General features: G+C 44.5%; 1 protein-coding gene across 1 annotated transcript in view; it reads left to right on the top strand.

The window, feature by feature from the left end:
* Positions 1–391: 391 nt before the first annotated feature.
* LOC115195748 (nuclear receptor-binding protein 2) overlaps positions 392–24,618 on the top strand; it is a 63,017-nt gene continuing 38,790 nt past the window's right edge. Inside the window, exon 1 of the mRNA XM_029755949.1 lies at positions 392–957. Within this exon, the coding sequence (XP_029611809.1) occupies positions 838–957 (120 nt within the window). The 5' untranslated portion in view covers positions 392–837. The remainder of the gene's footprint in view (positions 958–24,618) is intronic.

Raw genomic sequence — 24,618 nt, 5'->3', positions numbered from 1 at the left:
TTTAATACATTTTAGAATAGGGCTGTAACATAACAAAATATGGAAAAAGTGAAGGGGTCTGAATACTTTCCGAATGCACTGCATGTGATGAGTCTAAAGAGAGTGCAAAGGTGGGTCAATGCGCAGTTAACCAAATAGCGAGCTGGACTAACTATTTAGCAGTTTTATGGCTTGGGGGTAGATGTTCATGGTCCAATATCCTGGATAGTGAGTTGATTCCCTATAGTTAAAGTTCCACAATAAGAACTATGACGCTAATATTTGTGTAAACTCTTCACGGTTGTGTTCTGTGTGGGTGTCACTGAGTAGACTGATTTATATCCGTTTGCAGCACTTTCAATTAGGGACTTTTATTTTGAAGGCGAACCACCAATTCTACTTTTGTGGCTAATCGTTAGTGTCTAGCTTCACATAGGTGAAGCAAATGAACCAACAACACCGACATGACGCATGGTGGTGATATATGTAAAAAACAAATACTTCATGCCGTAAATGGTAAACGTAAATAACGAAACAAAGGGAGGCATCGGAAAACAACTTCGTCTTTCCCATACAGGCTTTTTCCATACGAGTGGTTTTGCTCTTCATCTGTGAATACGGATAGTAGGGGCAACATTTCGCAATCTATTTTGCATACAGTTGAGTGCGCACACTAGACTGGAACCTTTTTCCTTGTTTAACATAATAACATGAATATTACATAATTTATTGAAGCTTTTTATTTGAACTTTATACGGCGTACATTTCTAAGGTGTTTTGTGAAACCTTTATTCGCGCGCGACGTCTGCGCTACATTCGAGTGAAACCAACGGGGAATAACATAAAACACGGAATACAATGACTATGTCCGTCCCGGAGAGGAATTCAGGGTCCGAGGGGAAGGAGGAGGAGAGTGAAGATGAGAGTGAAATCCTCGAAGAAAGCCCATGCGGTCGCTGGCAAAAGCGAAAGGAGCAGGTTGGTTTATCTATTTGGTTACGCCGGTGAATCAACTGCTGCAGGCGTTTCCATTGCTGCCTTGTAGGCTACACATATTAACAGCTAAAGGGGAGACAAGAAAAAAAAACATCAGTCCGTTTGGAACATGAGACGTCTGCTTGGCCTATCCGTCGTAATGTATCTAATAACCTATTATTGGGGGATGGATGGTGGTGCCTGGATGTCTGTATTGTTGTAGCAGCAGCAGGTGCAACCCCTACAGTAGTCTTTAAACCGCCCCTCAGTTCTATTCTTTAACAGAAAAGGGCGTGGGCGCTTATCAAATTAATTGCATGGAACACACAATTATTGTGGAGTGATGGACTACTTATTGAACCGAACCCTCATATCATTAAGAGCTTATACCGGCAATGGTTTGACAATTATTATCTTTTTACAAATTATCTGTGTTGATTTATGATTGTTAGACTATTAAGAAATTGCACTTGCTGTATTATACAGTAATACAATTGTATGAATATGATATTTAGCCACATTGCAGATACAACCTGCCTCACTAATGATAAGGGCAACACAGAGGCAATGCTGACCACAATGGTGTGGCCAATATGGTTAATACAATACAATGTAGCTCATCAGACCTGTCTGGAAGACAGTTAGAAAAACCAACTCCATCATCAACAACTGCATCAGAACAGAATGGCCCTGCCTAGTGAGTAGCAAGTGCTGCTTCTATAGTTCTAGAGAAGATAAGGCTTCAGCATTGAAACTGAAGGTTATCTCTGTGGGACACCCGTGGCTTCCGCCGTGCTTCCCACAACTGCCTGACCTCCCTCCTATCTCTCTCCAACACAGCGTACTTCGCATGACAGACACGGTTGGCCAACAACACTCGCATACACACACACCGCCTCCCGCCGTCGCTCCCAGTGTTTTTCCACTCATTGATTACACATCAGTATGTTTGCTGGTTTCTGGGTCACTTTGTCTGTCACACGTTACCATAAACCCGCCAGTGACACTCTTACGATGTTCTCATTTCAAAAATGGTACTAATGCTTCTAGGAGAGGAGAGGGAGGGCACATCGATAGGATGCAACAATTCATGAATGAGACTTTCATTCATGTGTAGCATCTCACCTTTTACTGGGCGATTCCAGCGTTATGGACGTTACGTTTGCATGCAAAATCACAACTTTAATGTCTCACAGAATAGAAAAACAAAATATAGATGTGTGTGTCTATAGTACCCCCCAAAACTGAACTTCTAAATATTGGCATGTTGGAGAAATAAAGATATGGATTGTACATGAAATGGACAAGCTTTTTGGGGAGACTGAACATATTTGCAAAAGTCTGTGAGTTTGTAAGTCTGTGCAAAGCTGTCATCAAGGCAAAGGGTGGCTATTTGAAGAATCTCAAATCTAAAATATATTTTGATTTGTTTAACACTTTTTTGGATACTACATGATTCCATGCGTGTTATTTCAAAGTTTTGACGTCTTCACTATTATTCTACAATGTAGAACATTTTAAAAATAAAGAAAAACCCTTGAATGTGTTCTAAAACTTTTGACCGGTAGTGTATATAACAAATAACCTCTACCAGTTGAATGTAGACACAAATATAAGATGTTTTTGTATCAACATTTTTCTGAAATATTGTAACAAAATATGTAAATTAGACTATACATGTGCCTTTACTGCCAATCCACTTTTCTGGACACTGAATGAAGTCAGTATATTTTGGGAGGCTTTTCATTTAAAATATACACTCCAGGACTATTTATCATTCACAGTTGTAAATATGTATATATTATTATTATTTAATTTTGTATTAATGTTTCATTCACACCTGCACTGTATTTCACTATACATTTCAACTACATCTGTGGCCCTGTGCATGTGACTTAATAAACACCATCTATTCACAGATTGTCGATTAAATACGCTTCTCATCTTTCTATCTAAAAAAACAGTACTGCCATGTATGACACATGCGTTTCAGCATATATTTTCCAAGAGAATCTTCGCTAGAACACATGATTTTAGAGATATCAACAATTGCTTCAGGAAAAGTCTGAAGTGTACTTCTCAGAACAAAATATCTGTCGATGCACAAGCTTCTGAAGCTAAGACGTGATACATCAAAATCCGCCACGTCCGCAACCTTTATGGATGTTACGTATATCATACCGCTGCACAAGGATACTGACAATGAAAAGAGAGAAACCAATTATAGACCATATAAAACCTTGTTGACCATATAAAACTACAGAGGACGTTTCAAGATGATCCAATGTAAAATCAAATCAAAGTTTATTGGTCACGTACATAGATTTGCAGATGTTTTCGCAGGTGCAGCAAAATGCTTGTGTTTCTAGCTCCAACAGTGCAGTAATACCGATCAATAAAAACTCAAAACAATACACACATAATCCAGAAAAATAAGGTGCAAAGTGAGGTTTAAGGTGTAACATGTAAGGTGATTGTTTTACAAAAACCTTTCCTAAAAAACATTATGGATGTTACATTGCCTGTCCCAGTCACCCCCCTATCTTTACAAGATAGCAGAACATGCAAACAAAACTCAAGACCCTTCAATTTGGTCTGTATTGCTTCATAACATCTCATCGTCATATCTAACACCGTGGGACAGCTGTGAGCCCCTTTCTAAAAGCCATACAATTTGGTTGTCTGATAAACCTTTTTTGAGACTTGGCCTCACACTCTGTAATTGTCCAAATTAAAGTAATTTCCTAATTAAACTAGTCAAATAAAGCCTGAACTCCAACATACACTGAGTATACCAAACATTAGGATCACCTTCACAATATTTAGTTGTACCCCCCCTCCCCCTTTGCGCTCAGAACAGCCCCAATTTGTTGGGGCATGGACTCTACAAGGTGTCGAAAGTGTTCCACAGGGATGCTGGCCAGTGTTGGCTCCAATGCTTCCCACAGTTGTATCAAGTTGGCTGGATGTCCTTTGGGTGGTGGACCGTTCTTGATACACAGGGGAAACTGTTGAGTGTGAAAAACCCAGCAGCGTTGCAGTTCTTGACACAAACCGACACCTACTCCCATACCCATTCAAAGGCACTTCAATCTTTTGTATTTTATATTCAACCTCTAAATGGCACACATACAGTGTGTAAACCTTAAGAACGTGGTTTCATTTGGAAATGACTAACTTTATCTGTACATACTCAGGTTGACCTTTCCTTGGAATCACGCTATTACCTTTACTGTTGACTGCTTCTCTAATATGTATGAATGATGATTGGCCTATTACATGGTTATAATACAGAACACTTATCAAGCTACATGATGAGTGCTTTTGTTCTATTGTGTAATTCTTATGCGCTCGAGCTGAATCATAAATTATAGGACAATGAGCTCATTGATACAATAAAAAAACTGGACTGTTTTGAGTAAGTGCTCAGTGCTGTCCACTGAGTCACATTGTTTAGAATTCCTGTTGCACCATTCTGCAGCCCTAGGTGTGTCCAGGCTGGCAGCATACTGAGTGCATTTAGATGTTCAATAAAGAAGTCAATAGGGGAAAGGTTAGTCTGGCTGGACACACATCTTTCTATTCCAGCACATGGTATTATTGTTGTCTTTACTCATGGTGAACCAAATGCTTATAAGAGTTTGTTTCTGTCCTAAGCAGAACAAGCTATAGGCAATGTTAAGTATATTGGTTTTATATCCTTAGGAGTTAGTTGGCCGATATTACTCCTCAGACCTTATCAGACAGTGGTTTGATTGCATTCAGACACAGACTAGGTAAGCAGGGCTCCAGAGGTTGAAATACTAGCCAAAGGAAGACATTTTCTGTCAACAATTACAACCGATATCCATGTGTTGTTTTCCATTGACATCCATGTGAAAGGCAAAACAAGACGTTAAGCCAAAGCCTTTGTCATGTGTCTCAAGCAGGCAGAAACAATTTGGTGTCTGTCAGAAGCCAGATCAATCCTGCTTGTTGGAGTGACTGATTAGGTTAAACCTACCCCGTCCCTTCACCTAGACATGGGAAGAAATCAATGTGGGCATTAGGAAGACAGTAATTCTGTGGCAGGCAGAGACACGCTTTTGATGTAATCTATTTTACATTTACATTTGAGTCATTTAGCAGACGCTCTTATCCAGAGCGAATTACAGTTAGTGCATTCATCTGAAGATAGCTAGGTGGGACAACCACATATCACCTGGGGATTATTTAAGATACTTTTTTGAAGAGATAGGGTTTCAGATGTTTTCTGAAGATGGGCAGGGACTTTGCTTTCCTATCTTCAGCGAGAAGCTGGTTCCACCATGGGGTGCCAGGACAGAGAAGAGCTTGGACTGGGCTGAGCGGGAGCTGCCCTCCCATAGGGGTGGGAAAGCCAAAAGACCAGAGGTGGCAGAGCGGAGTGCTCGGGTTGGGATGTAGGGTTTGAGCATAGCCTGAAGGTAGGGAGGGGCAGTTCCTCTTGTTGCTCTGTAGGCAAGTACTATGGTGTTGTAGTGGATGCGAGCTTCAACTGGAAGCCAGTGGAGTGTGTGGAGGAGCAGGGGTGATATGGGAGAACTTGGGAAAGTTGAACACCAGGCGGGCTGCAGCGTTCTGGATAAGTTGTAGGGGTTTGACGGCACAAGCGGGGAGCCCAGCCAACAGCGAGTTGCAGTAGTCCAGACGGGAGAAGACAAGTGGCTGGATTAGGACCCTACCTCACCTGTGTGAGGTAGGGTCGTACTCTAAGAGTGTTGTAGAGCATGAACCTGCAGGAGCGAGTCACTGCTTTGATGTTTGCAGAGAACGACAGGGTGTTGTCCAGGGTCACGTCAATGTTCTTTGCACTCTGGGAGGGGGACACTGTGGAGTTGACAACCGTGACGGAGAGGTCTTGGAGTGGGCAGGCCTTCCCCGGGGGGAAGAGCAGCTCAGTCTTGTCGAGGTTGTTCTTGAGGTGGTGGACCGACATCCAAGCTGAGATATCTGCCAGGCACGCAGAGATGCGTGTCACCACCTGGAGAAAGTAGTTAAGTGCCATCCTCATAGCAATGATAGGCAAGACCATGTGAGGATATGATGGAGCGGAATGTCTTGGTGTATAGAGAGAAGAGGAGAGGGCCTAGAACCGAGCCCTGGGGGACACCAGTAGTGAGAGTACGTGGTGCAGACACAGATCCTCTCTACATCACCTGGTCAGTGGCCTGCTAGGTAGGATGCAATCCAAGAGTGTGCAGCGCCTGAGATGCCCAGCCCTGAAATGGTGGAGAGGAGGATCTTATGGTTCACGGTGTCGACTGCAGCGGATAGATCTAGGAGGATGAGAACAAAGGAGAGAGAGTCAGCTTTGACAGTGGGGAGAGCCTCTGTGACACAGAGAAGAGCAGCCTCGGTTGAGTGACCCGTCTTGAAGCCTGACTGGTTAGGGTCAAGAAGATCGTTATGAGAGAGATAGCGAGATAGAGAGATAGAGTTGGTCAGAGACAGCACGCTCAAGTGTTTTGGAAAGATAATAAAGAAGGGATACTGGTATGTAGTTTTTGACGTCAGACGAGTCTAGTGTTGGTTTCTTGAGGAGGGGAGCGACTCGGACCATTTTGAAGTCAGACGGGACGCAGCCAGTGATCGGGGATGAGTTGATGAGGGAAGTGAGGAATGGGAGAAGGTCTCTAGAGATGGTCTGGAGAAGGGATGAGGGGATGGAGTCGAGCGGGCAAGTTGTCAGGCGGCCGGTCCTCACTAGTCGCAGAATTTCATATGGATAGAGAGGGGAGAAAGAGGTCAAGGCGTAGGTTAGTTCTGTGTGATGGGGATAGGCTGAGTGAACGAGGAGCAGATTTGTACTAAGTTGGCTCATGTTGGCTTTTCCAGGCCTTGTTTCCTCTTTCTCAATTGTGTGTCATGTTTGTATTAGCAATCGCTGTCAATTTATACATCATTGCAAAAACCCTAGCTAGCAGTGACTAGCCTGGTCCCAGGTCTGTTTGTGTTATCTTACTTTGCCAACTCCTTGTCACTCATTGTCATGCCAAACACGACAATTCCATAAGGAGTTGGCAAGAAAGCAGAAACAGACTGGCACCCAGGCTAAGTAGTCGCCAACTCGGCTACTTGATTTCAAAGCTTTCTAGTGCACTGCTTATTTGGGGCAATCTTAGTTTCTGGTTTGGGTGTTTGTGCAGCCCTTACACAAGGACAGCTAGATGGACCTCAGAAAGCATGACAAAAGCAATGTGTTGAGTCATCACACAATTCCATCCCTTTTTAAGATAAAACATGGATAGGCATTTGAAATAATTTCACTATTCAAATAATCTCATGAATGTTTTGAAAAACAGTTGAAATACATGTATTATTTGGTAACCTTTGTTTAAACTTAGACAATTACTTGCTGCACAGTCTGCGCGACTCTGGAGAGACGTGTGCGTTACAGCAGGGCGGGTGATGGGCGGGTGATGGGCGGGTAGAGAGAGAGAGAGAGAGAGAGAGAGAGAGAGAGAGAGAGAGAGAGAGAGAGAGACTAGCTATGTTAACTAGCCAGCTAGCTAACTCCATTCAGATTAAACAACAGCCTACCTGTCAGTTGCTCATTGTAGCCTACTCCTTCACTTTTAGCTAACTTAATTACGTAATTTGATTGACATTTTCCATTGATTAGAGATCTCCCACTTCACATTGCTACACATGGAGACTCTGACTATAGTGCGCACTACTTTTATTGGCAGAAGATAACAACAATCTACGAGCGTGAAACGTGTGTACATCATAAAAACTACATTCAAAAGTTTGTTGTTTTATGAAATTAAGAATTTCAAATGTTGTGGTATATCCTTGTGTGTAGCAATGCCACATAGATCATTTTATTTAATTGAGACAAAGCCCCCCCCATCCTTGGTTTCTTATCATCCTATTCGGAAGGAGTGTACATTCCATGCCCTTTGGAGTTCTATTCTTCCCCAAGGGCCCTGGTGGAGCGACTCTACTCTACCCTGACCTGTAAGAGGACCTTTATCTGTTGCCTAGCTGGGGAGATAATCACTAGTCCAGGGAGCAGTGGATAATGAAAGAGGCCCATCGATGAGTGAGCCCTCCGCCCCCTGCAGCCCAACTCCCCTTCACCACTTAACCCCAGGGGGGCAGGGAAGAGATCTTTGCCAAAATAATCCTCCCTAGAGAGACACACATTTTCCATCATACCATGCTCGTATCCACTATTACAGCAATAGTAGTAGCGGTGAGGATGGGACTACAGTGATGGAATGACCCAGTAGTTAGACAAGCGGGAAAGTAACTGGAGGGTAGCTGGTTTCAATCCCAGCTCAGACCAGATAATCATGCTAGATACCATCGCCTGTCGTTGTGCCCATGAGCAAGGCACTTAACCCCCTGTAATTGCTCCAGGGGCACTGCACTGCGGCTGACCCATTGCTTCCAGCCCCTCGAGGTATGTGGGTGTGTATCTCGGGGGGTGGTGGTGTGAGCATAAAGACACATTTCCGTTCTCTGTAAATTAATGGACAATAAAGTACATCTTATCTCTTCTTGTTTCAATGTAAATTCATGACTGTTGAGGGACTGTGTGAGAATGATGATTGACAGGCACATATATTTGCATAGTTTTGTACAGGCGTCACTGCTCAATGTTGCACTTCCAAGTCTTTGTTGTGAGACAGAAGGGGGGGAACAGGGGACAACAACGTGCACCTACGGCTGTCATGGAGAAAGTTGATGTATCTTAACTAACAAGAATAGTTGAACTTTACAGTTACAGTACTTTACAGTAGGCCTACATGATTTTACAGTGATCAAATTGATGTGGTTACTGTAACTGACACGTCCTCAAGCAAACAATGATCCTAATGGCCACCAAAACCCTCAGCTCAGTCCAAGCCACAGGCATAGCTAGCCCTTGTAAGCCCCTGTCATGTCCTGGCTGGCTATAAGTGCTGCCTTGCTTTAAGAGATCTCTCTAATGACCGCCGCTTCCTGATGATCCAATGCAGACTTTCGGGCCTGGGTAACAGCTACTCCATGTGGAATGACACCCACTGCGATGTACCCTGCATGGGAAACGGGCAAGTCATGTCATGTCTTACATAAACACTCGCTGTTATGCAAAAGCACTTAACAGAAATGAATCCCCCCCTCATCACATCGTTGGGAGTCCAGGGGTGTTAAGATATAACAATGGCCATGGATGATATCCAATCAGATTGAATTACATGTACACTTTCATGCAGAGTGTTGGATTATCTGTCATTGTGGAACACAGACTTCAGACAAAATTTAAAAAAAGCAAGCATCAAGATGAAAATACCCAAAAAGTATTACGTTAGTCTTCAAGAATTGCTTACGAATCTATCTGGTTAGGCCTGTTGGATAGAATTCCAAAAAACAAGACAGACCCACACGAACATCAGCCATGCGCGGTAGATCATCTGCTGGGTGTCGACAAGTGATAACGATTCAATGTAGAATCGTTGGGAAATTACGGCCGATGTTCTGTGGCCAGAGGCTATAGGATGGTCACCCTCTGCGCATGGCCGATGTTCGTGTTGGAATATCTTGCCTTTAAGGGAGGACCTCCTTAATGAAGATATAGAATAAGACTGCAGTTAAACCTGATCCATCATAACAACCCATTGACCCAACATACATTACTAAAGTGTAGCACGCCTGGCAACCGCTACCACAAGACCTGGTCTCAGAATAAGGCTTCATATCTGTGCGTCGACAGGAGGTTTTCTCACCTGGAATGATGGCCACTGTTTGTATGAAGTAGTGATATAATGTCCCTCCCCCTTTGGGCGCGTCGGGAGATTTATGAATGATTGGTTTTATGGCATTGCGGCAGGCAGACAGTGTCCTGTCTCACTGAAAAGCAGAGGAGTTCAGATGGCACGGGAATCTCGCCTTGGGCATAATGTACAGTGTACTCCTCATTTGATACTCCACAGTCCACACCGAAGGCGTACTGTACTTTCTCATCCTCTACAAATGTACAGTGGGGTCTGAAATGATTGACACCCTTGATAAAGATTAGCAAAAATTACTGTATAAAATAAATAATTCAAATACTGAGTTTATTATATGCTCCCAAAAAATTGGGAAATTATATACTGCTCAAAAAAATAAAGGGAACACTAAAATAACACATCCTAGATCTGAATGAATGAAATAATCTTATGAAATACTTTTTTCTTTACATAGTTGAATTTGCTGACAACAAAATCACACAAAAATAATCAATGGAAATCCAATTTATCAACCCATGGAGGTCTGGATTTGGAGTCACACTCAAAATTAAAGTGGAAAACCACACTATAGGCTGATCCAACTTTGAGGTAATGTCCTTAAAACAAGTCAAAATGAGGCTCAGTAGTGTGTGTAGCCTCCACGTGCCTGTATGACCTCCCTACAACGCCTGGGCATGCTCCTGATGAGGTGGCGGATGGTCTCCTGAGGGATCTCCTCCCAGACCTGGACTAAAGCATCCGCCAACTCCTGGACAGTCTGTGGTGCAACGTGGCGTTGGTGGATAGAGCGAGACATGATGTCCCAGATGTGCTCAATTGGATTCAGGTCTGGGGAACGGGCGGGCCAGTCCATAGCATCAATGCCTTCCTCTTGCAGGAACTGCTGACACACTCCAGCCACATGAGGTCTAGCATTGTCTTGCATTAGGAGGAACCCAGGGCCAACCGCACCAGCATATGGTCACACAAGGGGTCTGAGGATCTCATCTCGGTACCTAAAGGCAGTCAGGCTACCTCTGGCGAGCACATGGATGCCACCCCACACCATGACTGACCCACCGCCAAACCGGTCATGCTGGAGGATGTTGCAGGCAGCAGAACGTTCTCCACAGCATCTCCAGACTCTGTCACGTCTGTCACGTGCTCAGTGTGAACCTGCTTTCATCTGTGAAGAGCACAGGGCGCCAGTGGCGAATTTGCCAATCTTGGTTTTCTCTGGCAAATGCCAAACGTCCTGCACGGTGTTGGGCTGTAAGCACAACCCCCACCTGTGGACGTCGGGCCCTCATACCACCCTCATGGAGTCTGTTTCTGACCGTTTGAGCAGACACATGCACATTTGTGGCCTGCTGGAGGTCATTTTGCAGGGCTCTGGCAGTGCTCCTCCTGCTCCTCCTTGCACAAAGGCGGAGGTAGCGGTCCTGCTGCTGGGTTGTTGCCCTCCTACGGCCTCCTCCACGTCTCCTGATGTACTGGCCTGTCTCCAGGTAGCGCCTCCATGCTCTGGACACTACGCTGACAGACACAGCAAACCTTCTTGCCACAGCTTGCATTGATGTGCCATCCTGGATGAGCTGCACTACCTGAGCCACTTGTGTGGGTTGTAGACTCCGTCTCATGCTACCACTAGAGTGAAAGCGCCGCCAGCATTCAAAAGTGACCAAAACATCAGCCAGGAAGCATAGGAACTGAGAAGTGGGCTGTGGTCCCCACCTGCAAAACCACTCCTTTATTGGGGGTGTCTTGCTAATTGCCTATAATTTCCACCTGTTGTCTATTCCATTTGCACAGCAGCATGTGAAATTTATTGTCAATCAGTGTTGCTTCCTAAGTGGACAGTTTGATTTCACAGAAGTGTGATTGACTTGGAGTTACATTGTGTTGTTTAAGTGTTCCCTTTATTTTTTTGAGCAGTGTATTATTTTAAATGAATACACCCTTTTTTTTGAGCAGTGTATTATTTTAAACGAATACAATTGCTCATAGAAAGAGATTTTGTTCAACATGTAATACTTTTTTTCTCTGAAAAAAGTAGGGGTCAAAATTGTTGACAGCCCTGTTGAGGCTTGGGCAGAGTGTGTTAAATGGCATTGGCACTTGGATTGGAACCGGTGCTTTGGTCAGATGCCATGAAAATGGAGCTCTTTGGCCACATACACCAGTGGTGGGTTTGGCGTCGAAATGAGATGGCATAAGCAGAAAAGAACCCCATACCTACTGGTCCTGGGGTCTTTGTTAAGGTCGACGGCATCATGAACTTTACCCAGTACCAGGATATTTTTGCCAAAAACCTGGTTGCCTCTGCCATGAGGCTGAAACTTGACCATAACAGGATCTTAAAGCGAGATAATAACTCCAAGCACACGTCAAAATCCACAAATAAAGGGTTAATTGGCCACAAAATCAACATTAGTCTCAATCTCAGTCCAATCCTCGCACGGTGAGGTATTGAAAGGTATTGAAAACAGGGGTGTCAATCATTTTGACCCCTACCCTAAATGAAAGAAAAAATGTAGTACTTGTTAAACAAAATCTCTTCCTCTGAGCAATTGTATTAGTATAAAATAATATCATTTCCTAATTCTTTGGAGCATACAATATAGCTCAGTAATTGAATAGTTTATTTTATATAGTCATATTTGCTCATCTTTATTAAGGGTGTCAATAATTTCACACCCCACTGTAATTGACCTTTGTTGGTTGTGAAGACCATGTTTTATGGCCCTCCTTTTATGGGTCTGCCAGACATGAGAGTAGTTTGTTACACCAGCAGCTAGTATGCTAGTACGATTGTACAGTAATCCTATTTCCAACTCTGCATTTTACCACACTAGTTAATATTCACATCACTCCAGATACAGTATCGAATTGATCTGTCGGTGGCTTTTAAACGTTCTCCTAACTAATAATTAAACATTGTTGCCACACAAATCAGTTTATCCCAGCCTTTGGTCATAAACTTTCACGCAATGACGGTGTGTTTGCCTTTGAAACAAACATATAGAAGATATGCTGACATGCACATTCATACTCTAGCAAACACAGATAGATAGTTCAGAGGTGTTAATTAACATTAAAAAAGGTTTCATGAAATAACTGACATTGGTGTTCAATCGTCTTAAGTGGCCCTGTTACTGTCTGATGTCAGGTAGCAGAAACAAAAGATGGAATCCAAACAACTGCCAGTCAGTGTCTACAATAGGCTGTCAGCCTTGCACACAGCACAGCGCATGGCATTTCCAGGTATTATTTACCCTCTGGCCACCTGGTAGGGAAGACTTGGAGTGGCTGGCTGCCTGCTGTGCCTAAACCAAGTACATTAACGGCCCCAGCCCAGTCTCTCTCCACTGCAGCCTGGGTTGTGTACATTAGGGCACACAATGTAAAATGTTTTGCAATGGAAAACGCAAATGAGCATTTCTCATTAGACGAGTCCATGTAGCCCCACCCTGGTTCAGTCTTTTTTTCCCCCCCCGTTGGTTGCCGAATGAACATGACCCTGGAGTACCAAGAGGAGTGCAACGGGAGAGAGAGAAAGGTCTTCCTGGCCTGGGCTAAGAATAGTGTCTGTCAGGTGCAGTAGTGTGGATAGATCATGTTGCCAGGACACGGTGTGAACCCATATCTCCCAGTGTCATGGGGCCGAGATCTGAACGAGGCAGGAGCTCCGTGAAAGCAAACAACAGACCAGATGGTGTCCAACACAACCAATTCGAGTCTGCCGTTTACAGGGGCGGTGATCCTCTTGTTTGAAAAAAAATGCTGCAATTTTAAACTGTTTTCACTTGTAATGCTTGATATGTTGCACTGATGGATGCTGCTTTTGTGCTAGTGTAAATGTCTGAACTGATTAGGCCTATATTACCTTGGTAGGTCATGAGTATGGCCATTTGTATGGTAACAGAGGACTTTATTAAGCCATTGACAACACGTGAGAGCGTTCATTGATGAGGCCCTTTAGGGCCATCGTATACAGTGCGGTATCCGTCACCGTTTTCCTCTTGAGTCTTCTCATTCTCGCGCTCCCTCTGACAAGGGAGCTGGCGTGGGAAGAAATCTTTGAGGAATGGCTGACGCCTCCTGCACGCCTCCTCCGTAGATGTTACCGTTGTCTAAATGTCATGACTTCCCTGCCACCTTGGATCCATGCCACAGTGTCACTACGCAGTTTGAGAGTGCCACCGGTGTGTAACAATTCTCAATGTCAAAACTCAAGCGTTACTCTTTGGCCTATAGCCGTTTGAGTGGCGAAATGTTGATTTTAGCCCTGTTTTGTATGGTTGATTCGATTAGCATTCTCCCTACTTCTTCCTTCATTCTGACATGTTCATGTTGAGTACTAGAGATACATCTGGAAAGTGCATAGTACTACTGACAGAGCCGTTAAGATTTGCATAATTTAAAGCATAAGGCATCCGCTGATCCGTTTCTCATTGAGAGTAGGGAGAAGTAGAGCTTTTTCAATTGGCCTCCATTTTCCTATTCTGCATTAAATATTAATATCCATCTTGTTCGATGCAAAGGAAATGGCGCCTCTCTCTTTAAAAGTTGCTTTTAGTCATTTGCGCAGTGTCTGAGAGAATAAATGCCATGACTCATGTAAGGCATTTGCTCCTGTAGTTTTATGAGGAATTCTGGTTTTGAGCAACAGCTCGCAGCTGATTCACAGCTGTATGAGTCTCTTTTTCAAATTCAGGTTTTGACTCACAGTGTTGGGCAAACGCGAGGATAAGTGCTCGATGTGTTCTGCTTCGCTGTGTTGGAAGCTCTCACCCCACGTATAGTGGTGGGGTGACAGTATAGGATATACTGTATTCGCCTATCAGTGCTCTATAGATTGAAGATACAGTATGTGCAATTGTGTAGCCAAGATGCCTCAAAGCATAGCAACCGGGTCAAAACTATTACAAGCCCAAAGAATAACAGTCTTGCAGTCTCATTATTGAACCCAAAGGTCATCCTCCTCCCCCCAACCAGCAGCATGAGAGGATTAAGGGGCCTACAGGAAGGAGCAAGGTCATGAGGCCAACAAAACATTAACATTCCTACTTCAAATACTTTTTTCCTCAGACTAAAACCAGACTTTCCAAAAACTAGAGATGTCATCCAGCCTTAGCCCAAGAGGCATTTTGTTAGAGGTTTAGGCTTCTTTACCTAAACCCAAAGCAAGGCAAATGTGAAACTACCAGAAGAGTTTTAGGTCAGGGATGTGATCAATGAACATCTAACCTTATTATTTACCTGTCAATCCCTCAGAACCCTCCCAAGTTCATATGCTCTCTCGCATTATTGTCCATAATCATTACCATGGCGGAAGAAATCTCACCACCACCTCAATAAAAATAACTCCTGTCCTCCATGCTTAAGGGATTATAGGAGATTTGCATTTTCAAATTTGAATGCATCTCATTCTTGTTTCAGTAGCCTGGCGAGAAGTAAGCAGGTCTTTTGCATGCAGGGGCCAGAGAAAAATAAAATGTGACTCAACACCGATCGACTCTTCATGAATTTAACATGGCTCTGGCTTCTGTGAATGGCCTCCTGCTATGAGCTTATGAGACATAGCTTTACTAGTGCAGTAGGCTGTCTTTGTGGGCAGCTCAGGGGAAGTGGCATTGGATATGTATTAAATAGTGATTGTAGTAAATACACTATATATACAAAAGTATGTGGACACCTTCAAATTAGTGGATTCAGCTATTTGGAGCACAGGGTCATGCAATCTCCATATACAAACATTGGCAATAAAATGGCCATAGTGAAGAGCTCAGTGGCTTTCAACGTGGCACAGTCATAGGATGCAACCTTTCCAACAAGTCAGTTCATCAAATTTCTGCCCTGCTAGAGCTGCCCCGGTCAACTGTAAGTGCTGTGAAGTCGAAACGTCTAGGAGCAACAACGGCTCAGCCGTGAAGTGGTAGGCCACACAAGCTCACAGAATGGGACCGCTGAGTGCTGAAGCAAGGAGCACGTGAAAATCGTCTGTCCTCGATTGCAACACTCACTACTGAGTTCCAAACTGCCTCTGGAAGCAAGGTCAGCACAGTAACTGTTTTTCGGGAACTTCATGAAATGAGTTTCCATGGCCGAGTAGCCACACACAAGCCTAAGATCACCATGTGCAATGCCAAGCTTCGGCTGGAGTGGTGTAATGCTCGCCGCCATTGGACACTGGAGCAGTGGAAAAGCATTCTCTGGGGCTGTTTTTCATGGTTCGAGCTAAGCCCCTTAGTTCTAGTGAAGGGAAATCTTAACGCTACAGCATACAATGACGTTCTAGAAAATTCTGTGCTTCCAACTTTGTGGCAACAGTTTGGAGAAGGCCCTTTGCTGTTTCAGCATGACAATGCCCCTGTGCACAAAGCGAGGTCCATACAGAAATTGTTTGTTGAGATCGGTGTGGAAGAACTTGACTGGCCTGCACAGTAGCCCTGACCTCAACCCCATCGAACACCTTTGGGATGAATTGGAACGCCGACTGCAAGCCAGGCCTAATCGCCCAACATCAGTGCCCGACCTCACTAATGCTCTTGTGGCTGAATGGAAGCAAGTCCTCACAGCAATGTTCCAATGTTCCACAGCAATGTTCCAATGTTTGCAGGGCTTGCAAACTATTACAGACTACAAAGGGAAGCCCAGCCGCGAGCTGCCCAATGACACAAGCCTACCAGGCGAGCTAAATTACTTCTATGTGCTCTTCGAGGCAAGCAACACTGAAGCATGCATGAGAGCACCAGCTGTTCCGGATGACTGTGTGATCACGCTCGCCGTAGCCGATGTGAGTAAGACATTTAAGCAGGTCAACATTCACAAGGCCGCAGGGCCAGACGGATTACCAGGACGTGTACTCCGAGCTTGCACTGACAAACTGGCAAGTGTCTTCACTGACATTTTCTACCTGTCCCTGGCCGAGTCTGTAATACCTACATGTTTCAAGCAGACCACCACAGTCCCTGTGCCCAAGAACACCAAGATAACCTGCCTAAATGACTACACGTCTGTAGCCATGAAGTGATTTGAAAAGATGGTCATGTCTCACATCAACAGCATCATTCCAGAAACCCTAGACCCACTCCAATTTGCATACCGCCCCAACAGATCCACAGATGACGCAATCTCTATTGCACTCAACACTGCCCTTTCCCACCTGGACAAAAGGAACACCAACGTGAGAATGCTGTTCATTGTCTATAGCTCAGCGTTCAACACCAGAGTGCCCTCAAAGCTCATCACTAAGCTAGTACTAAACACCTCCCTCTGCAACTGGATCCTGGACTTACTGACGGGCCGCACCCAGCTGGTAAGGGTAGGCAACAACACATCTGCAACGCTGATCCTCAACACTGGGGCCCCTCAGGGGTGCGTGCTTAGTCCCCTCCTGTACTCCCTGTTCACCCATGACTGCGTGGCCAAGCACAACTCCAACACCACCATTAAGTTTCCCGACGACACAACTGTGGTAGGCCTGATCACCGACAACGATGAGACAACTTATAGGGAGGAGGTCAGAGACCTGGTAGTGTGGTGCCAGGACAACAACCTCTCCCTTAATGTGATCAAGACAAAGGAGATGATCGTGGACTACAGGAAAAGGAGGGCCGAGCACCCCCATTCTCATCAATGGGGCTGCAGTGGAGCATGTTGAGAGCTTCAAGTTCCTTGGTGTCCACATCACCAACAAACTATTATGGTCCAAACACACCAAGACAGTCATGAAGAGGGCACGACAATGCCTATTCCCCCTCAGGAGACTGAAAAGATTTGACATGGATCCTCAGATCCTCAAAAAGTTCTACAGCTGCACCATCGAGAGCATCCTGACTGGTTGCATCACCGCCTGGTATGGAAACTGCTCGGCCTCTGACCGCAAGGCACTACAGAGGGTAGTGTGTACGGCCCAGTACATCACTGGGGTCGAGCTTCCTGCCATCCAGGACCTCTATACCAGGCGGTCTCAGAGGAAGGCCCTAAAATTTGCCAAAAACTCCAGCCACCCTAGTCATCGGCCCTCTAGGCAGAGTTCTCTGTCCAGTGTCTGTGTTCTTTTGCCCATCTTAATCTTTTATTTTTATTGGCCAGTCTGAGATATGTCTTTTTCTTTGCAACTCTGCCTAGAAGGCCAGCATCCCGGAGTCGCCTCTTCACTGTTGAGTTTGAGATTGGTGTTTTGCGGATACTATTTAATGAAGCTGCCAGTTGAGGACTTGTGAGGCGTCTGTTTCTCAAAATAGACACTCTAATGTTCTTGTCATCTTGCTCAGTTGTGCATTGGGTCTTCCCACTCCTCTTTCTATTCTGGTTAGAGCCAGTTTGCGCTGTTCTGCGAAGGGAGTAGTACACAGCATTGTACGAGATCTTCAGTTTCTTGGCAATTTCTCACATGGAATAGCTTTCATTTCTCAGAACAATAATAGACTGACGAGTTTCAGAAGAAAGGTATTTGTTTCTGGCCATCTAGTGGAAAGTCTTCCCAAAAGAGTGGAGGCTGTTATAGCAGCAAAGTGGGGACCAACTCCATTTTAATGGCCATGATTTTGGAATGAGATGTTCGACGAGCAGGTGTCAACATACTTTTGGTCATGTGGTGTATCTTGGCCCGTGCTTGCACAGACACTACGATCCTGCTTTGTCTTTCATTATCCTAATTGAATGGACATTCCTCTATCACACAATCTGAAGTCGTTGCCAAAGAGCCAGTCAGACTCCCAGCTGTCAGTCCAGTGTGTCACTCAGTCATCACACTGCCTCCCTGGAGTCCCTGGGTAAGAGAGATACAACAGATACCTGTCAATCATGAGCACGAACACTACACTGCCAAAGGACACTCTCTCCCTTCACTGTGTCTCTCTTTCGCTCCCTCGTTGTCCCCTTCCCTTTTCTTCTCCCTCTTTCTCTGCATGGGGTCAACTTAACAAGCTCAACACCAACCACTTAACTAATTACAACCTTATGAAAAAGAACAATATGTAAAGTTAACTATTGCCCTAGACACACTCAGATATTTGTGGTCTATTTAAAGACGTGTTAAGAGAAATTGAGTGCTCACCTTTTGTTCATCTTTAATTTAATTCATTAAGAGAATAAGAGTTAAGCACATTGCATCCCTTACCAGATATTGTGCCGACCTTTTACAATCTTCTCTAGGTGTGAGATAATGCACATTGGATGTGTCCGACATTCAGTTCTGACTATTTTGTTGAAATGTATACTGCCTATGGCATCTTAAGATGGACAAACAGCACTATTGCGGCTTTTTCTCATTTTTCAGGCAAAGGTCTTTCAAGGGAGTATGCGAGCACACTCTTTTGGCTAGGCGCTAGCCAAACCGAAACATGCAGAAGCCTTTATGTGTCAAATAGTGCAAACTATGTCTTTGCTAAACTGGCCAAATCAAGCCAAGCTGTTAGCTTTCACCCCGTGTTACCTCTTACTTACTCTTCCTGGCACAGTGCTGAACTTGTTCGACCTCTGAGGTTTTGCAGGAGGTTCAGACTGAGACCCTGTTGTTCCTCCTCTCTGGTTCTGCCGTAGCCCTTTAAACAAGCAGAATGTGTGATTACAAGCATGAATTGGGTAATCCAGTGGGCAGCAATTACCCCTCTTTATGGAGAACTTTAATACATGGGTGGACTTTGCCAGGCTCTAATAAGCATCTCCGGGAACCAAGTCAATCCCAGATGTTTTGAAGGAGTGGGACAGGTGCCAGATTCAGGTCAAAGCAAACACACATCCCGTTAGCCCAGCTGCCCGACCGACCGACTGACTGACTGTGTTGTGAAAAAGTCTCACCCAGTTCTAATCCTTCTTCCTGGAATTGGACTGTTTTTGTTCACCAAAAATGACACATTTTTTAACACTCTGCATCATTGTTTTGTAAACCTGCCATTTTAATGTTTTTTATTCTCACGACTGGCTGCTGCCAGCGTTGTAGAGGTGCAAATTAATGTATTTGCCTGAAAGGGCTCCAGCTGCTGAGCAAAGCAGGACCAGATTTCCACCCAAAGATAATAATTAAAATGGAGGCCCTGCTTCGGATTCTCCCATGAAATGATGTCTTGGAAGGTATAAACATCCATTTGATTTAGTATTGTTGTCTGCATTAGTGGTGATGTGGGAATACAGCTATAAGTGGTATGCCGTACCCATGATCTCCATAATGTTGTGTTGCAACTGGCCTGTTAGAGGATGACAGTCACATTGATCTTCATAAATCCCCTGTGCATGACATTCTTTAATCATTGGAGTCATGCTCGTTGAAGTTCAAGAATGTGTGAAACAAGCTGTATAACAGCTATTATAAACTGGGTGGTTCGAGCCCTGAATGTTGATTGGCCGGAAGCCGTTATATATCAGACCGTAAACCATGGGTATGACAAAACATTTATTTTTACTGCTCTCATTACATTGATAACCAGTTTATGACAGCAATAAGGCACCTCGGGTGTCTGTGGTATATTGCCAATATACCACAGCTAAGGGCTGTATCCAGGTACACCGCGTTGCGTATTGCCTAAGAACAGTCCTTAGCCATGGTATATTGGCCATATACTGTACCTGTCATGGTTCCACCTGTCACCAGAGGGCGGCATAGACCGTCCGAGAGAAATGAATGACACTCAGGTGTGTCCTATTCACTCATTATGATTTCCCTGTTAAAAGGTGTGTTTTCTGGTTTCCTTTGCAGAAGCTTGAATTGTGTCTGTGTTCCTGAGTGAGTTTTTGAGACTTATTGTTTGTTGTTTTTCCCCAGTGTACTGTGATCCTGCGGCTACTGTTTATCAGTAAAGTATTTATGTTTATCCTTAACCACTGATTCCTCGTCTGGTCTCTTCTCTGCAACTGAGTCCAACCATATCACATCACAGCACCACACCCCCTCGGGCCTTATTGCTTAAATATAGGCTGAGTATGGAAACCATTAAGAGCACCTGCTCTTTCCATGACATGGACCAGGGTTTCCCAAACTCTTTCCTGGGACCCCCCTGGGTGCACATTTTGGTTTTTGCCCTAGCACTACACAGCTGATTCAAATCATCAAAGCTTGATGATGAGTTGGTTATTTGAATCAGCTGTGTAGTGATAGGGCCAAGAAATGAAAGTGCACCCTGACATAGACTGACCATGAGAGAAGAATGGTGACCGAAAATAACTTCTGGATATCAGAACAACGATTACTCACCTCTAACTGGGCAAAGATTTTTTTAACGAGTTGGACACAAAGGATTTACTTCAGATACCAGACCGGGCCCAAATCCCCATCGTTCGCATGAAGAAAATATGCCGATACAGGGGACGCAGGTCCGGTTGCCTTGTGAGAATTCGTCGGCGAGTGTGTAACCCGCCTCTACCATCCGTCCTATTGGCCAACGTCTAATCGTTGGAGAATAAAATGGATAAGCTCCGTTCAAGACTATGAGCTCCGTTCAAGACAAGGGATGGTGGTCTGTGTCTATTTGTCAATAACAGCTGGTGCGCAAAATCAAATATTAAGGAAGTCTCGAGGTTTTGCTCACCCGAGGTAGAGTATCTCATGATAAGCTATAGACCACACTATTTACCAAGAGAGTTTTCATCTATATTTTTTGTAGCTGTCTATTTACCAACACAAATCAATGCTGGCACCAAGACCGCACTCAAAGAGCTGTATAAATCCATAAGCAAACAAGAAAATGCTCATCCAGAGGAGCCATGGATTACAGGCAACATCCGCACTGAGCTAAGCTGCTGCTTTCAAGGAGCGGGACTCTATCCCAGACGCTTATAAGAAATCCCACTATGCCCTCAGATGAACCATCAAAAAGGGTCAGACCACCATAGTCCCTGTGTCCATGAACACCAAGATAACCTGCCTAAATGACTACATGTCTGTAGCCATGAAGTGCTTTGAAAGGATGGTTTGTACACCTATGTAGATATTCCATAAAAAGCCGTTTCCAGCTACAATAGTCATTTACAACATTAACAATATCTACGCTGTATTTCTGATCAATTTGATGTTATTTTAATGGACAGAAAATTTGCTTTTCTTTCAAAAACAAGGACATATCTAAGTGACCCCAAACTTTTGAACGGTAGTGTATAGTTGACAGTGCATGTCAGAGCAAAACCAAGCCATGAGGTCGAAGGAATTGTCCGTAGAGCTCCGAGACAGGATTGTGTCGAGGCACAGATCTGGGGAAGGGTACCAAAAAATGTCTGCACAGATCTGGGGAAGGGTACCAAAAAATGTCAGCAGTTTTGAAAGTCCCCAAGAACACAATGGCCTCCATCATTCTTAAATTAAAGAAGTTTGGAACCATCAAGACTCTTCATTGAGCTGGCCGCCCGGCAAAACTGAGCAATCAGGGGAGAAGGGCCTTGGTTAGGGAGGTGACCAAGAACCCAATAGTGACTTTGACAGAGCTTCAGAGTTCCTCTGTGGAGATGGGAGAACCTTCCAGAAGGACAGCCATCTCGGCAGCACTCAGGCCTTTATGGTAGAGTGACCAGATGGAAGCCACTTCTCAGTAAAAGGCACATGACAGCCTGCTTGGAGTTTGCCAAAAGGCACCTAAAGGACTCTCACATCATGAGAAACAATATTCTCTGGTCTGATGAAACCAAGATTGAATGCCTGAATGCCAAGCGTCATGTCTGGAGGAAACCTGGTACCATCCCTACGGTGAAGCATGGTGATGGCAGCATCATGCAGTGGGGATATTTTTCAATGGCAGGGACTGGGAGACTAGTCAGGATCGAGGGAAAGATGAATGGAGCAAAGTACAGAGAGATCCTTGATGAAAACCTGCTCCAGAGCGCTCAGTGCCTCAGACTGGGGCAAAGGTTCACCTTCCAACAGGACAACAACCCTAAGCACACAGCCAGGTGTCCTGGCTAAATTCCCAATCTGGCCCTCAAACCATCATGGTCACCTAATAATCTCCAGTTTCCAATTGGCTCATTCATCCCCCTCCTCTCCACTGTAACTATTCCCCAGGTCGTTGCTGCAAATGAGACTTACCTGGTAAAATAACGGATAAATAAATAAAATAAAAAGACAACGCAGGAGTGGCTTCGGGACAAATCCGGGAATGTCCTAGAGTGTCCCAGCCAGAGCCTGGACTTGAACCCAATTGAACATCTCTGGAGAGACCGGAAAATCACTGTGAAGCAACGCTCCCCGGCCAACCTGACAGAACTTAAGAGGTTCTGCAGAGAAAAATGTGAGAAACTCCCCAATTACAGGTGTGCCAAGCTTGTAGCGTCATACCCAAGAAGACTCAAGCTGTAATCACTGCCAAAGTTGCTTCAACAAAGTACTGAGTAAAGAGTCTGAATACATATGTACATGTTGTATTTGTGCCTTTTTATATTTCTGTTTTTAATTTTTAATACATTTGCAAAAATTTCTAAAAACCTGTTTTTGCTTTGTCATCATGGGGTATTGTCTGTAGATTGAGGGAAATAAACAATTTAATCAGTTTTAGAATAAAGCTGCAACGTACATTTTTGGGGAAAAGGTCAAGGGGTCTGAATACTTTCCGATTGCACTGTATATATATATATATATATATATATATATATAAATACAGCGCAAACTTAACGTGCAAATATTTGAATGAACATAACAAGATTCAACAACTGAGACATAAACTGAACAAGTTCCACAGACATGCGACTAACAGAAATGGAATCATGTGTCCCTGAACAAGGGGGGGGGGTCAAAATCAAAAGTAACAGTCAGTATCTGGTGTGGCCACCAGCTGCATTAAGTACTGCAGTGCATCTCCTCCTCATGGACTGCACCAGATTTGCCAGTTATTGCTGTGAGATGTTACCCCACTCTTCCACCAAGGCACCTGCAAGTTCCCGGACATTTCTGGGGGGAATGGCCCTAGCCCTCACCCTCTGATCCAACAGGTCCCAGACATGCTAAATAGGATTGAGATCCGGGCTCTTCGCTGGCCATGGCAGAACACTGACATTCCTATCTTGCAGGAAATCAAGCACAGAATGAGCAGTATGGCTGGTGGCATTGTCATGCTGGAGGGTCATGTCAGGATGAGCCTGCAGGAAGGGTACCACATGAGGGTAGAGGATGTCTTCCCTGTAACGCACAGCGTTGAGATTGCCTGCAATGACAACAAGCTCAGTCCGATTTTTGCCAGTCCTGTCTGGTCCAGCGACGGTGGGTTTGTGCCAATAGGCGACGTTGTTGCCTGTGATGTCTGGTGAGGACATGCCTTACAACAGGCCTACAAGCCCTCAGTCCAGCCTCTCTCAGCCTATTACGGACAGTCTGAGCACTGATGGAAGGATTGTGCGTTCCTGGTGTAACTCGGGCAGTTGTTGTTGCCATCCTGTACCTGTCCCGCAGGTACACGTGGTCTGCCACTGCGAGGACGATCAGCTGTCCGTCCTGTCTCCCTGTAGCGCTGTCTTAGGCGTATCACAGTACGGACGTTGTAATTTATTTCCCTGGCCACATCTGCAGTCCACATGCCTCCTTGCAGCACGCCTAAGGCACGTTCACGAAGATGAGCAGGGACCCTCTGCATCTTTCTTTTGGTGTTTTTCAGAGTCAGTAGAAAGGCCTCTTTAGTGTTTTCATAACTGTGACCTTAGTTGCCTACCCAATTACAGGTGTGCTGTAAGCTGTTAGTGTCTTAATGACTGTTCCACAGGTGCATGTTCATTAATTGTTTATGGTTCATTGAACAAGCATGGGAAACAGTGTTTAACCCCTTTACAATGAAGATATGTGAAGTTATTTGGATTTTTACTAATTATCTTTGAAAGACATTGCTCGCTCTGATATTTCTTTATTTTTTAAATATTTTGGGATAGTGTTTTGTATTGCTAGGTATTACTGCACTGTTCAAATCCAGCTTTGTTTATATAGCACATTTTAGACATGAATGCAACGCATTGCGCTTTACAGGAA

This window comes from Salmo trutta, chromosome 6, assembly GCF_901001165.1.
Source record: "Salmo trutta chromosome 6, fSalTru1.1, whole genome shotgun sequence".
Taxonomy (NCBI): Eukaryota; Metazoa; Chordata; class Actinopteri; order Salmoniformes; family Salmonidae; genus Salmo; species Salmo trutta.
This window is presented reverse-complemented; position numbering and strand designations above follow the sequence as displayed.